Below are 14,346 nucleotides of genomic sequence, written 5' to 3'. Positions count from 1 at the left end.
TCCACTGCTATAAGAAGATGTAAAAGTAAAGATAAGAAAAATATTTTTATAAACTCCATGATCCTGCCACCTAGAGGTAACCACTCTTAGGATTTTTGTGTCTATTATTTTGGCATATTTATCTCTGTGTGTCATTTTGATGGCTTAGACTGGGTGGTGAAAGCTCTGTGAATGTGTGAGTGTGTGTGCTGTGTCAACAGGATACAGGTGTGTGCTGCACAGATGGGTGTGATCACACTAAGTAGCAGTTTGTAACTCCACTTTTCATTCTGTAGCACACTGGAAACAGCTTTCCATGTGATGAAATGTATAGGGAAATCATAATTTTTCATGACTTCCCTTATTGTGTTTAAACCTGGAAGAGCAGTGGAATGATGTGAAATGTTTCATTTGCTGCACAGAAAGACAACACTGTTTCCTTCTTTTTTATTTATTTAATTTTTTCATCCTCACTGGAGGACATTTTTTCACTGCTTTTAGAGAGAGAGAGGAAGGGAAACAGAGAAACACAATGTGAGAGTGAAACATTGATCAGTTGCCTCCTGGACACACCCAGACCAGGGATCAAACCCACATCCCAGTCATGTGCCCTGACCAGGAATACACTCAACCCTCAACCTTGTAGTTATGGAATGATGCTCCAACTAACTGAGCCACACCAGCCACAGCTACTGCCTTCTTTTGAAAGAACTTTTTAACAGTGATGTATTCATCTGATGATCCTAAATTCCTTTCTGTATTCTAAGAGTGGCTTTCTCTTTGATTTGTTCTTAGGTGTCAAATTTTGCATATCGCTCCCAGCACCTTAATTCAGGTTTCCCTGTTTCCAGTCCCATCCTTCTTTTCTATACTTCAGCAAAACTCAAAAGGCAAGTCTGGAGATGTAAAATCTCTCATGTTTTGCTCACCATGGACTACAGTCAGGGCCAGACTCTCATGCCAACCAGTCTGTGCTCAAACTGTGATTCTAGCTTTATGGTTGCTTTGCATTTCACATTCCATAGCAGGGGAGAAGCCTTCCCAGCTCCCAGGCAGGTAAATAAAGGAGCAGCCCTTTCTCTTCTCTCTTATTCTCCAAACTCCACCTCAAAGGGCTGCTGAGAAATTGGGAGAATGAATTTATTATGTGGCTCAGTGCGGTCCAGCCCCCTGCTAGGGCCCTCTCTGCAATCCAAGCTAGGACAGGGACTGTGTGGGGTCCCCACCCATCTCGTCCATTTGCAACCCTTACCCTTGGTAGAGAAGACCAACCATTGTCCAGCTCGGTTTAGACCTGGATTCATGAATTCAGTTTATGTCATGCACTATAGGGAATTACAAGGTCCCACTGTGGACGCACATCCAAGCTAGGTTTTCCAATGAACTTTATCAGCAGTAAAACTGGCATTTTTTTCTATCTGACTTCTGTGTTTAATATCTCAATTGATTCTGGACTCATAAAAAAGTAGTGATGTGATTTATTGTCCCCATCAATTCCCCACTACCATCCCCTACCCCTCTCTTCCATGCATACATGATTCAAGTCTCCATGACTCGCTATCCCCAATCAGAGACTGTTTCTGAATAAAGATCTAGCATGAAATAACCTGTTTATAAAATCAAATATACACTTTCTATAATACTCTACAAATAACTAAGAGTAAACTTATTTTCCAATTTTACAAAGCATGCACAAAGCTATTCCATGTGTTAAATCATGGTGGTGGTGTTAAAAACATTTTTTAAAGCTATTTCATGTATTGATTTTATTAGGAATCTCAGAGACAATAAACAGATTCTAGAGCACATGAAAAATAGAACCCTAGCCCTGGCTCAGTGGATTGACTGCCGGCCTGCAACTCAAGGGATCGCTGGTTCGATTCCCAGTCAGGGCACATGCACATGCCTGAGTTGCGGGCCAGGTCCCCAGAAGGGCAGGTGATCATTAGGCAACAACACATTGGTGTCTCTCTCCCTCTCCTTCTCCTTCCTTTCCCCTCTCTAAAATAACTAAATAAAAATTAAAAAATAGAGCCCTACTCTAACATTGACCAACTAGTTATACTCTAGCTCTTAATCATTAATAAAAACAGTTATTGTTATTTCCTTTGATGTTTAATATTATTATTATTATCATTATTATCATTGGTATGGCTCACATTGCATTACAAAAGCTAGCCAGATAATTCATTGAATGCATTCCTGTTTACCCAGCCTAGAACCTTATTCATTCTACCAATTCCCATAATATAGCTTATTAAAGAAAAGAGGAGTCATCAAAGAGCAGAATGTTTTAAAAACTATGTGCAGGAGTGTAAAGAATGGTCTCTGAAATTAGGAATGTTTATCTAGTTTATCCTCCAAACAACATTTCCTTGGAAGGAGGAAGATTGTTTAAAATAGAGCAAAACTTGGAGGGAGAGGTATTTATACCCCTTTAAGAAGGCGACTTTGGCAGGTGTGTCTGCCTCCATCACAGGGGTATGAGAAAGTTGCCCCACAGGCTGGAATGGTTCCCCATCTCCACTCCCTGCCCACAGCCCCCTGCATCTCCAGTCTCAATTATACCATCCAGAGCTGTTGACTGCAAACAGCAGGAGTTGATTCTGGTTAATTTTGGACAAAAAAAGAAAAAGAGTGTTCATTGGCAAGAAATGGGACTTTTAGTTCACAGATTTTTAGAGCAAGCAGAGGAACCAGCTCTCCCAGCCAGGGAGGATTTAGAGGAAGCCAGATGGTGGAACTGCAGCCAAGCTGCACCACGGACCCAACCTGGTCAGGCTGTGCTGCCCACTTCTGCTGGACCCACCCACAGCCACCCAGCATGTGTCATTGACTGGTAGGTCCTTTGTCTCTGCAAAATGAAATGGAAATTGTTTCTGTGTCTTTGTGTCACTTGTCCCACAGGCAGAGTCCTGTGTGGGAACATGACTAGCTGAGCTCAGGTCTTACCTTCTCTGGAGAGATTTCACAGGAGGCCAAGTCCTGGCTCCCACTGAGGCTCATACAAAACCATATTCCCAGGGAGGTTCAGTCCATCCCCAGCACAGACGGAAGTTCAACACTGGACAATCACAAACAAGCATCTCTTTTATCCCTACTTATATTTTCGTTTGAATAAGTATTACCCCTGCTTACTTTTTAGTTTCAAACCTGACTTCACTTCCTCAGGGAGGCCTTCCCTGACTTTCCAGACTCAGTAGAACACCCCATCAAATGCTTTCATAGCACCCCAAAACTTCTTCTAGCACACTTATTATATTCCTAATGAGTTATCTGTAAGCATCTGCTTAGTCTAGGTTTCTCCACCTAGATTATACATTTGAAAGGTTAGGAGTTATGTCAGTTGTGACTGTTGCTTTATTCCTAAAGCAAAGCACAGGGCCTAGAATGTGGTAAAGGTTCTCTGCATATGTTTGACCTTCTCCATTTCTCTATGTCTTATATTTCTAATTTCCAGTCTCTCCCAACCCCTCTACAGTGGATACTGACTTCTGGGTAATTTCTTTAGATCTATTCTCCAGTTTACTTTGTTTCTCTTTACCTTTGTCTCATACACTGTTTAACATATTCAGAGAGTTTTTAATTTCATCTATTATGTTGTTACTTCTGAAAGCTATATTTGATTTTTTAAATCTGCCTTCTCAATTTTATTGTACTTTTGAGTTATTCTCTTTTTTTTAACACATTAAGTACATTTATTTTGTATTTTGTCCCAGATTATCCTAGTAGTTTTTCAGGTCTAGTTCTGTAGTTTGTGCTTCATCTTTCATGGTGATTCTCTTTCCTAGCATTTTATTTTGTGCTTGTCTAGTGGTTTCCATTAAGAGCTCAGGATTTCCCCTGGGTGGACGGACCAGTTGGTTGAGCATTGTCCTGTGCTCCCAAAAGTTTCCAGTGTGATCCTCAACCAGGGCACATACGTAGGTTGCAGTTTTCCCTGTCGGGATGCATATAGGCAGTGACCAATCAATGCCTCTCTCTCTCTGTTTCTCTTTCCCTCTCTTTCTTTGTCTCTCTCCCTACCCCCTTCCTCTCTGTCTAAAATCAATTTATTTTTTTATTTTTTCATAGTTTCTTGCATTTTATTTTTATTTCATTTTTTATTTTTTAATATATATATATATTTTTAGCTAGAGATTTCTTTTTTATTTTTTTTTCTTTTTTATTTTTTAATATATTTTTTATTTTATTGATTATGCCATTACATTTGTTCTATTTCCCCCCTTCATTCCCCTCCACCCTGCACACCCCTGCCCCACCATTCCCCGTCCCTTTAGTTCATGAACATGTGTCTCAAGTTCTTTAGATTCTATATTTCCCCTACTATTCTTGCCAACCCCCCTATCTATTTTCTATCTGCTGTCTATGCTACTTATTTTCTGTACCTTCTCCCCCTTCTCCTTCTCCCACTCCCCTGTTGCTAACCCTCCACATGATCTTCATTTCTATGGTTCACTCCTGATCTAGCTGTCCTCTTAATTTGCTTTTGTTTTAGGTGTGGTTGTTAATAACTGTGAGTTTGCTGTCCTTTCACTGTTCATCTTTTTTATCTTCTTTTTCTTAGATAAGTCCCTTTAACATTTTATATTATAAGGGCTTGGTGATGATGAACTTCTTGAATTTGATCTTCTCTGAGAAGCACTTTATCTATCCTTCCATTCTAAATGAAAGCTTTTCTGGACAGATCAATCTTGGTTGTAGGTCTTTGGTTTTCATGACTTGGAATACTTCTTTCCAGCCCCTTCTTGCCTATAACGTCTCTTTTGAGAAATCTGCTGACAGTCTGATGAAAACTCCTCTGCAGGTGACTGTCCCCTTAGTTCTTGCTGCTTCTAGGATTCTCTCTTTCATTTTAATCTTGGCTAATGTAATTATGATGTGCCTTTGTGCGTTCCTTCTTGGATCCAACTTCTTTGGGACTCTCTGTGCTTCTTGGATTTCCTGGAAGTCTATTTCCTTTGCCAGATTGGGGAAGTTCTCCTTCATTATTTGTTCAAATAAGTTTTCCACTCATGGCTGTTCCTCTTCCTCTTCTGGTACCCCTATAATTCGGATGTTGAAATGTTTAAAGATGTCCTAAAGGTTCCTAAGCCTCTCCTCATTTTCTTTAATTCTTGTTTCTTCAGCCTTTTCTGTTTAGTCATTTTTTTTTCCTCCTTCTGGTGCACTCCTTTGATTTGAGTCCCAGATTCCTTTCTATTACTATTGGTTTCCTGTGTATTTCCCTTAATTTCAATTAGTTTAGCTTCCATATGTTCCTCTAATTTGTGACTAAAATCAACCAGTTCTGTGTGCATCCTGATCACCAGTGTTTTGAACTGTGCATCTGAAAGTTTGGCTATTTCTTCATCGCTTAGATTTATTGGCTCTGGGGCTCTGAGTTATTCTTGAGCCATGTTTTGATCTGTTCATGTCTGTTACATATGAGAAGCGGAGCCTTAGTTGTTCACCAGGGCAGGGCCACCCAGGTAGCTGGTTTGTGGTGCGGTATGTGGGGGCGGGTTCAGAGAGGGAGCAGTGGAGGTCCTCTCCACTCCCCTGGTCCGCCTCACTGCTTGCCCCTCGTTTATATGAGTGTAAATGCACGCGCCCGCTGCCCTGCGCCGGGGCCTTCACCACCATCTGTCTCAATGCAGGTCTCTTCACTGGTTTATCTGCATGCAAATGCACGACCTCAGACAGCCAGCTGCACTGCGCCTTCCTGTTGCTACCCTGCACCTTGGATGCACACCCTCGGCTGCTTGTGTGCAGCCTGGGTCAGGGTATTATTTTCTGCCCGACCCGCTCTGCTGCTGGCTTCGCCCCTCTCACCAGTTTAGCTGAGGGGTTAGCTGTTTTCAGACTCCATATTGTTAGATGTTCTGTGGTTTGATTGCATTTATTGTCGCTAAAACTTTATTGTTTTTAGATTTGGTTGTGCGAGGAAGCAAAGTGTTTCCACCTACGCCTCCATCTTAGCGAAAGTCCTAAAATCAATTTAAAAACATATCCTTCGGTGAGGATTTAATAAAAGACAAAAAAGAGCTCATGATCCTTGAATGGTTACCTGGACAAAATTATTTGATATCTGGATTTAAATTTTATTCTCAAGAGAGGAGTTTGTTTTTTTTTTCTTTTTTGTTTGTTTGTTACATTTATAATATGAATTGTTTTACCTGAAACACAGAGTTGGTTAGAAATTCATAGGGGATATTTTTTCTTTTCCTGCTCTTCTACAGCCAGTGCCAAGTCAGACGCCTTCTTTGCCTTCTTCTGTGGGCTTTTTTCTCCCTCTAATTTAGCCATGGAAGAAGTTTCCCCTTGGGATTCAGTATGCTGAGCCAGTAATGGTTCCAAACCCCCAACCTTTTGAATGCAAGACTTTCTCTCTTATGTCCTGCATAGGCAGCCCAATTAAACACTGACTTTGAGCCACAGGGACTCAGCTAGCTCCCCAAGGGCAAACCCAAGTACAGTGCTTATGCTTCCCTCTAGATTCTTACTTTTAAATCTTTTCCCTTTTGCTCTCAGGAGAATTCATTTGTTTCTGCCAGCTCAAACACTAACAAATAAGTGACTTTTCTATCTTATCCAGAATTCTCAGTTTTGTTCTTTCAGTAGAGATTTTCTGAATACAAAATTGGTAAGATTGCTGGAAACAGCCCAACCCCAAATAACTGCTATCTGGCTTCTAACACACCAAAAATTTCTTGGTTCTTGAATTTTATATAAATGAAATCATTAAGTATGGTTTTTGTGGTTGGTTTCTTTTGTTCCATAATAGGTTTGTGAATTTTATCTATGCTCTTCATTAACATACCTACATGGAATTCTATTTTCTTAATATCTTACAATTATCATCCAGTCTCTAGTCGATTGAAATATGGATGGTTTTTAGTTTGGAGCCATCATCTACAATGGTACTATGAACCTTCTTGGTATGTCTTTAGGTAAGCCCGTGTACTTATTTTTATTGGGTATATATCAAGAAGAAAAAATTGTTGGGTTAAAATATATCTATATTTGCCCAAGTTCATTAAATACTATTAATAATAATTTATTATGCAATACACAGTGATATACAATAATGTTGTACTACTGTACCAGTGGCTACAATGAAAATTATACCAATGTCTATTCCTTGTACCAATATAATTACTCTTCCTTTGTTCCTCCTCCACCTATTTTAGGCAGGTAGCTAGCATTTACAATTCTTTGCTTCAGGAGTTTGGGCTAAGTATAAACCAGAAACAGCTTGCTGTTTCTACCCATTCTTAAAGCCTAATTTACTGATGCAATAATATTGGTTGGCCAGGAAGGGCAGGTGAGAACTCAGAGGGCAAAGCAGGTAAAGACAGAGAGAGATTTCCGTGGTCGAAACTGAGGTGAAGGTCAATGGGTCTAGGAAATAGCAGAGGCCAGAGCATCAGAATAGCTATTTATGCTGATGCCAGGAAGGCGATTACATAACTTGTTATCCAAACCCAGACACTTGAGAGTGATAGGGTGTGCTACTAATACTTATAGTGATAGGGGATGAAAATCAGCCTCCCTGGAAACTTATAAATGCAGTTGCTCACATGTCTTTGAATGTTTCATAGAATATTCATGTAGCAGATTGCAGGGGGAACAGCTTCATCACTGGAGAATTACAGGACTGAAAACGTCAGGTACAACCCCTATTACCCCTGAAGCCTGCACATATCTATAAAGTAAATTGATGCAGGTGAGTGTGTGTGCTTTCTTACATATCAATGTAGTATTTTGACCTTCTCATATACAGCAAAGACCTGTCTGTGGCCCTTGGTAGAGCTGAGAGCAGATGGGGGGATGTCTTTACTGCTCTGAGAAGCTCAAGGTACTAGAAGCCTGTTGTGTGAGGTATTCTTTCTGTAGCACCTACAACTGTGATCTAACTTCTTTTGTATTCTTTTCAAATCTCCCTTTGAAAATTTTGGAATAGTGGCCAAAATAAGTTTGGGGCCACTCTTCCTTAAAGTCAAGCTTAAGTGTCCAAGTTAATGAAAGAGAGAAAAAATGAGGCCCCCAACCTCACACAGGAAGTCTTGAAATCCCTGGAGTAAAAGGAACCTTTGAATGGCACATCATAGTCCCAAGATGCTGGGCAAGAATCATCATCCTCGACCTAAACAAAGAGTGCAATATCTTCCCTGCAGAGACAGTCTGAGAAATTCCTAGGGGAAATGGTGCCTAATAAGGTGCCAAGATCACCAAAGAGCATCAAGTTCTTCATATGCTAGCTGGGGTTCTGGGGAAATGAGCATTGCTATTTTTCTGCTGAAGTTGAGGCAGACCATCTGAGAATATCCACAGACAGAAATCTTGGTGTATTCCCAGAGCACCTGGAGACAGGATTCGGCAGAAGCTCTGGTCCTTGGCCCCAAGGGAGTCAAAAGTATTGACACAAGACTCTCTGCTTCACACACTAACACCATTCTCTCCTTTGGGCTGAAGGAAGGAGAGATGCAGGCTGCCCAGTACTGAGGGAGTCAGGGAGAAGGGAGGTGAATGTCTGACTCCCATCTTCTCTGATGAGTTTCTTGTAAACCTATAACCAAGAGGTCTGGAGTATATTGATCTCCTCTCTGCTCTCAACACCGACTTTGAAAAGATGGAATGAAGGAGCTTAGAGGAAGAAGGTAGGATTAGCAGAGACAGCAAGGGACACTGATGGCTTTCTGTCGGGGGTGGGTGGAGGAAGGCACCCCATATCTGGTAGGGAGTAGGAGGCAGAGGTTAGGTGGAGATAGTGGGGTACATGAGAGCTCTCAGTACACCCTGAGGCTTGAGGTTGTACTTCTGGCTCTTGGGGTATCTTTCTGAGAGTCCTTGAGCAGCCAACACAGGTACTCAATCTCCTCATCTCTGAGGAAGGGACAGAATTCTTGCTCCACATGCTCATGGACTCTAGCCTACATTTAGGGTTAGCCCAGAGGCACTGAGACTCAGTCACAGGCACAGGACAGTGCTCAGGTGGGGGCATCAAGGAGTGCTAGTGAACCAGTCTGTGTGCCCAATGCTTCCAAAGGCCAAAAGTCAAAACATCAGAGTTTTACCTAAGTAAGGGTTTGTTGATCGAAAAGGTACCAAGTAAGCAGATGGGAGATCTAGTGGTGCCTCAAATCCATCTTGCTTGGTACACTAGGCAAAGGATTTTTAAGGGGCTAAGGGGAAAAGGTGTGCAGAAGTGCTGGTGGGGTGAGTGTTCATTGGAGGACCTTGGAACTTGGCCACATGTGGTAAAGGGCTGTCAACACCAGATCTTCCTGGACAATAGCTCAAGTTCCAGTTATGTCCCGGTCCTTCTGTTCTGAGGGCAGGGAAAGGGTAGGGGTCTTTGGTTTCAGGTGCAGCTGGAGGCCAGAATTCTCCCATCTGTGCATGCTCCAGCTACATGACTTGTAGTTTTGGTCGGTAGTCCCTGAATAACAACTGAGTGCCTCAACAAACAGGGGAGAACCATTCTGAGCTGCTTTCACAGTTGTAGGAAGCGAGGTAGAATGGAGGTACAAGCCAGCTCCATCTCATCTTTCTTACCATCCATGCTCCTGCTGATCATCAGTCAGTGTACTTTTCCCTTGTTTCTGCAGGGCACTCCTCAGAAGAGAATGACTCTGAGAAACAGCTCCTCAGTGACTGGATTTATTTTTGTGGGATTCTCGGAACAGTCAGAGCTCTGTGTCCTCCTGTTCCTCCTGCTGTTAGGGATCTATGTGTTTACCATGGTGGGCAACTTGGGCTTGGTCACCCTAATTGGGCTGAATTCTAGCCTCCACACTCCAATGTACTTCTTCCTTTTCAACTTGTCTTTTATAGATCTGTGTTACTCTTGCGTCTTTACCCCCAAAATGCTGAGTGATTTTGTGTCTGAAAATGTCATCTCTTTTGTGGGATGCATGACTCAACTATTTTTCTTCTGTTTCTTTGTCAATTCTGAGTGCTACGTGCTGGTAGCAATGGCCTATGACCGCTATGTGGCCATCTGCAAGCCTCTGCTGTACACGGTCACCATGTCCCCCCAGGTCTGTGCTCTGCTGATGTTCAGTTCCTACATGGCAGGGTTCATGGGGGCCATGGCCCACACTGGAAGCATGCTGAGACTGAGCTTCTGTGACTCCAATGTCATCGACCACTACCTGTGTGAAGTGCTTCCCCTCCTGCAGCTGTCCTGCACCAGCACCTGGTCCAACCAGCTGGTGTTTTTCGTTGTTGTTGGAGCAGTCATCACAACATCTAGCAGCAGCATCTTCGTCTCTTATGCTCTGATTCTCCGCAGTATCCTCCGCATCCCTTCTGCAGAGGGAAGGGCCAAAGCCTTTAGCACATGCAGCTCTCACATCCTTGCTGTGGCTCTGTTTTTTGGGTCAGGGGCATTTACCTATCTAACAACCTCTCTCCCTGGGCCTGTGCACCAGAGCAAGTATGCTTCCATCTTCTACACCAACGTGGTTCCCATGCTCAACCCTTTGATCTACAGTTTGAGGAATAAGGACGTTAAACTTGCCCTGGGTAAAACACTGAGAAAAGTGCTTTTCTGAGGGTTCTGTTTGTATCAGTTCATTACTGGGAAGCATCATCATATCTTTTTATCTACAGATGGGGGAATTTTCATTTTTCTCTCCAATAGGGTCTGCTCTCCACTTTAAAAATGGGAAGTCTCTTGTTCATACTCTTCTTGAGGATGTATGTATAATACTATATATTTTGTACTATGTAAATGGATTCATTGCATGCAATTTAGCATTAAGTGGCTATTATTTACTTGACTCTAATATGGGCCCAAGAGATGAGTAAGACAAGGACCCACGCCTTCCATCCTTTTCTTAGTAGGCTAAATGGCTTGTCCAAGTGTCATTTCTGGCTGGGAGGTGGGGCAAGTGGTGATATGAAGGTCCATGAGAATGAATGTGGTTTTCCTCAGTTATGGAAGCAGCCTTGGGCCATAGGTAAGATCGTCTCCCAGTTCCTAGAGAGATTGCTTGTTTGGAAAGATCATAAATCATCTCTTTCATACACCTAAATATATACAAAAGAGGCTTCACTCAAGATCCCCTTACATGATCTGGAATTTTTTTTTATTTTAGAGGTGGAGGATGGGGAGAGAGACAGACAGAAACAGAGTGACAGAGAGAGAAACACTGATGTGAGACAGAAACATTGACCAGTTGCCTCCTGTACTTGACCCTGTTGGGTATCAAACCCATAACCTAGGTACCTACCCTGCAACCTTTTGGTGCACAGGATGGTGCTTCAACCAACTGGGCCCCCTGGCCAGGGTCCTGTTCTGAAATGTAGAGATAAAGTGAAGCTAAAATATTTCATTTCCAATTTTAGAACTCTTTGGCCTTGGGATAGTAATCATGGGTAAGCCATCTTGTAATTGGGTCAAGAGGGTGTTCTGGATACTAAGGCTGAGAACAAAAGAAGAACACAAGAGAAGCTCCATGGATGTACGTGAGTATGTCACCTGCTACCTCTGTTCTGCCCTGAAGGTACACTATGGGACATACAGGGAAATCCTTCCATTCTTTACAGTCAATTTAGACTTTACTGTCTCTAAGCACTTGCGCGTGCATGCATGTGTGTGTGTGTGTTACAGTTACAAGAATCAGAGAGAAAAGGGAATCATATTATACTTCCCCACTGGCAGGAAAACTTGGAAGGGATCCAGATTTTGAGCGCCAAAGATTACTCCAAACTGCTTTGCTGCAGGTGCCCCTCTTCTGTGTGGAATAACTCCAATTTCGAGGGATATGTCCCCATAAATTGTCCCTTGCATAGGCAGGAAGGTGAACCTGGGACCAGACCAACCCATGTGGACAGGAGCAGGATGAAGACTTGTGTGATCAGAAGAAGGGGGCCCTATACTGAGCAGAGGCTAGAACGTGGGGTGTCCTTGAGGAAACCCTCTCAAGAGTATTCATACTTTTTTTTTTTGGATATGGGGAGAGTTGAATGAAGTACTGAGTTTACACATTTTGCTTTGCTTTATATTTCTCCAACTCTTCCCTAAAATCAGATAGTTTTCAAGTATGTCTCGGTACCAGAAACAAGGCAGCAAATGGAAGTAAGTGCTTCCTCACACTTACCACCTTGCTGACACACACATGGAAGGAGCAGCATCATACTGACAAGAAGGGTAGTTCAAGGGTTCCGAGGCTACTGTAGGGATGGGGTTTCATCACCAAAGAGGATGTAATGGGAAAAAGAAAGGGTTGCAACTCAGGCCGTGCAGACATCACAAGCCACACATACATTCTCTCCTGGGTGCCAAGATGGAGGGGTGCTTACATGAGGGAAAATGGAAGCTGAGGCAAAGGGACTTAGAACCATAGAGCTTTATTAGAAACAGTTCTTCCTGTTTGGTTCTTGGATGTAGCGTTTTCACAATTAGGCAGAGTGCGAGAGCTTCTGTTAAAGTCCTACAGCCTCCCACAGACTCTCCCCACTGGTTATGTTTTCCTAAAGTTCCAGTTAGTCTTCATTAATCTCTGCAGCATTCATGATGAATGCAGTGCTTACATGCCCCAGATTTCTTCTCCATCTGGAATTAGATCTCCATCCACCTCACTGGTTTTCTTTTCTGACCTGGGTGCTTCGTAGACCTGACACAGCACAAGGGGTCCAGCTCTAAAATCTCGGTCTCCTTGCTCACCTTGGCCAAGCCCCACACATACACCCGAAAGGACAGTGCCACTGTTCGCCAAGGGACCCCCCACTCCCTGCTCCAGAAGCATTTTCTCACCCTGCGTCTCCCCATGCCACAGATGGTCCACTGCCCAGCACTGTTCATTACCCTCCCTCTGGCAGGTACCTCCAAACACTTCTATCCTTTTCCAAGACACACAGTACCCCTTCAACCCTTAAATCGCTTTGCTTTTGTTTTTTCCCTAGTTTTGAGCGGTGAAAAACAGAGCTGCTAACAAACTTTTTAGGGCCCAAGACTCTTTGAGTAACAGAAGTGGTGTCCAGCCCCAGGGGCGGGGGTCCTCCTGAGTGTGATGCTGAACTCCCTGGGGGGACTCACAAGACTCCACTGAGCTGACTTCCTGGGGGTCAAACAGACACCACCACACAGCCCGCAGACCTGCACCCCACCGCACAATGTACCATATGTTGGCATGAACTACCCAAGACCTGGCTAACCTGAAACACTTACCAGGCAGGGCGTTCCAGGGGCTTGGAGGTTTCCTGTCGGAGCCAAGCCGGTCAGACTTTTCTTTGTAATGTGCAAGTGCTGAACATCCCAGACCTGCTGAGTCAACCCTTTACCGCACAGGTTTCATTTCTCTGGGAGAAACATCCTGGGGGTTGTGCTGCTGGGATGTGTAGCGATGGCATGCTTTTGTTATTGTCCACTTTCTTTCTTTTTTCTAATGCCATGCCATTTTCCAGAGCAGCTATGCCATTTTACACCACAGCCACCAACATGTGAGTGACTAATTTCTCCACATCCTCACCAGCACGTAGCGCTGTTCTCACACTTATTTTAAAGGGCTCTGATATGTGTGTCAGACTATCTCTTTATGCTTTTAACCTTCCCATCTGCCTCTCTGCCATCTGTGTATCCTCCTCAGTGAAATGCCTGTTCATGTCCCTTGCCCGTCTGTAATAGGGTTGTTTGTTTTCACGGCTGCATTTTGTATGTTCGGACACTGTCCCCTGACTGCATATGTGGTTTGCAAACATTTCTGTCCAGTGTCCACTTTGTCATTTCATTTGTCACAGAGCCTAGGTTTTAAATTTTAGTAAATTATAATTTATTCATTTCTTTTTAGATAGATCACATTAGGGGGGTCAAGTCTAAAGTCCCTTTGCCTGGCCCTAGAGCCCCAGTCTTTCTCATAGAATTTTTCCCAGTGTTTTACCTGTAGACATGTAAGTGTGTTATACATTTGGAGTTAATGTTTTCACGAGCTGTGAGGTGTAGATGTTTACATCAAGGGCTTTTTGTTTTGTTTGCCTGTGGATATCTGGTGGCTCTACTCCCACTTAATGGAAAGGCCGTCTTTTCTCCTATGAATTGCTTTGCACATCTGCTAAAAACCAGCTGGGCTTCTTTGTTTGGGTCTCTACTCCGTTCCATCGATTGACCTGTCTTTACCCCGCCAACATCACACAGAATCCTTGGCTACACAATAACTGTTAAAATAGGGGAGGTTTTATTCTGGTTCTGCAAAACTGTTACTCTAACTCATTTGCCTTTCCTTGTAAGTATCTTTTAAAAGAAAAGTGCATATTTTCATTTTTAAGAGAAGTTCTACAACCCGCTTTTTCCATTTAACCTTCATCAATACCTTTTCATGTAAGTACCTATTGATCTATTTCACTTTAAAAGTAAAAATAAAAATAAACCAAAACACA

At 42.9% G+C, this 14,346-nt stretch overlaps 1 protein-coding gene across 1 annotated transcript; it reads left to right on the top strand.

The window, feature by feature from the left end:
• The first annotated feature begins 9,524 nt into the window (after nt 1–9,524).
• LOC119063546 (olfactory receptor 8B4) lies at nt 9,525–10,520 on the top strand. The gene has a single exon (XM_037164918.2). It carries the CDS (start codon nt 9,525–9,527, stop codon nt 10,518–10,520), a length of 996 nt encoding a protein of 331 aa, XP_037020813.2.
• The last annotated feature ends 3,826 nt before the right edge of the window (nt 10,521–14,346 follow it).

The sequence above is a fragment of the Artibeus jamaicensis genome, unplaced genomic scaffold (assembly GCF_021234435.1).
Source record: "Artibeus jamaicensis isolate MK-2021 breed Jamaican fruit bat unplaced genomic scaffold, CSHL_Jam_final contig_1128, whole genome shotgun sequence".
NCBI classification, from domain to species: Eukaryota; Metazoa; Chordata; class Mammalia; order Chiroptera; family Phyllostomidae; genus Artibeus; species Artibeus jamaicensis.
This window is presented reverse-complemented; position numbering and strand designations above follow the sequence as displayed.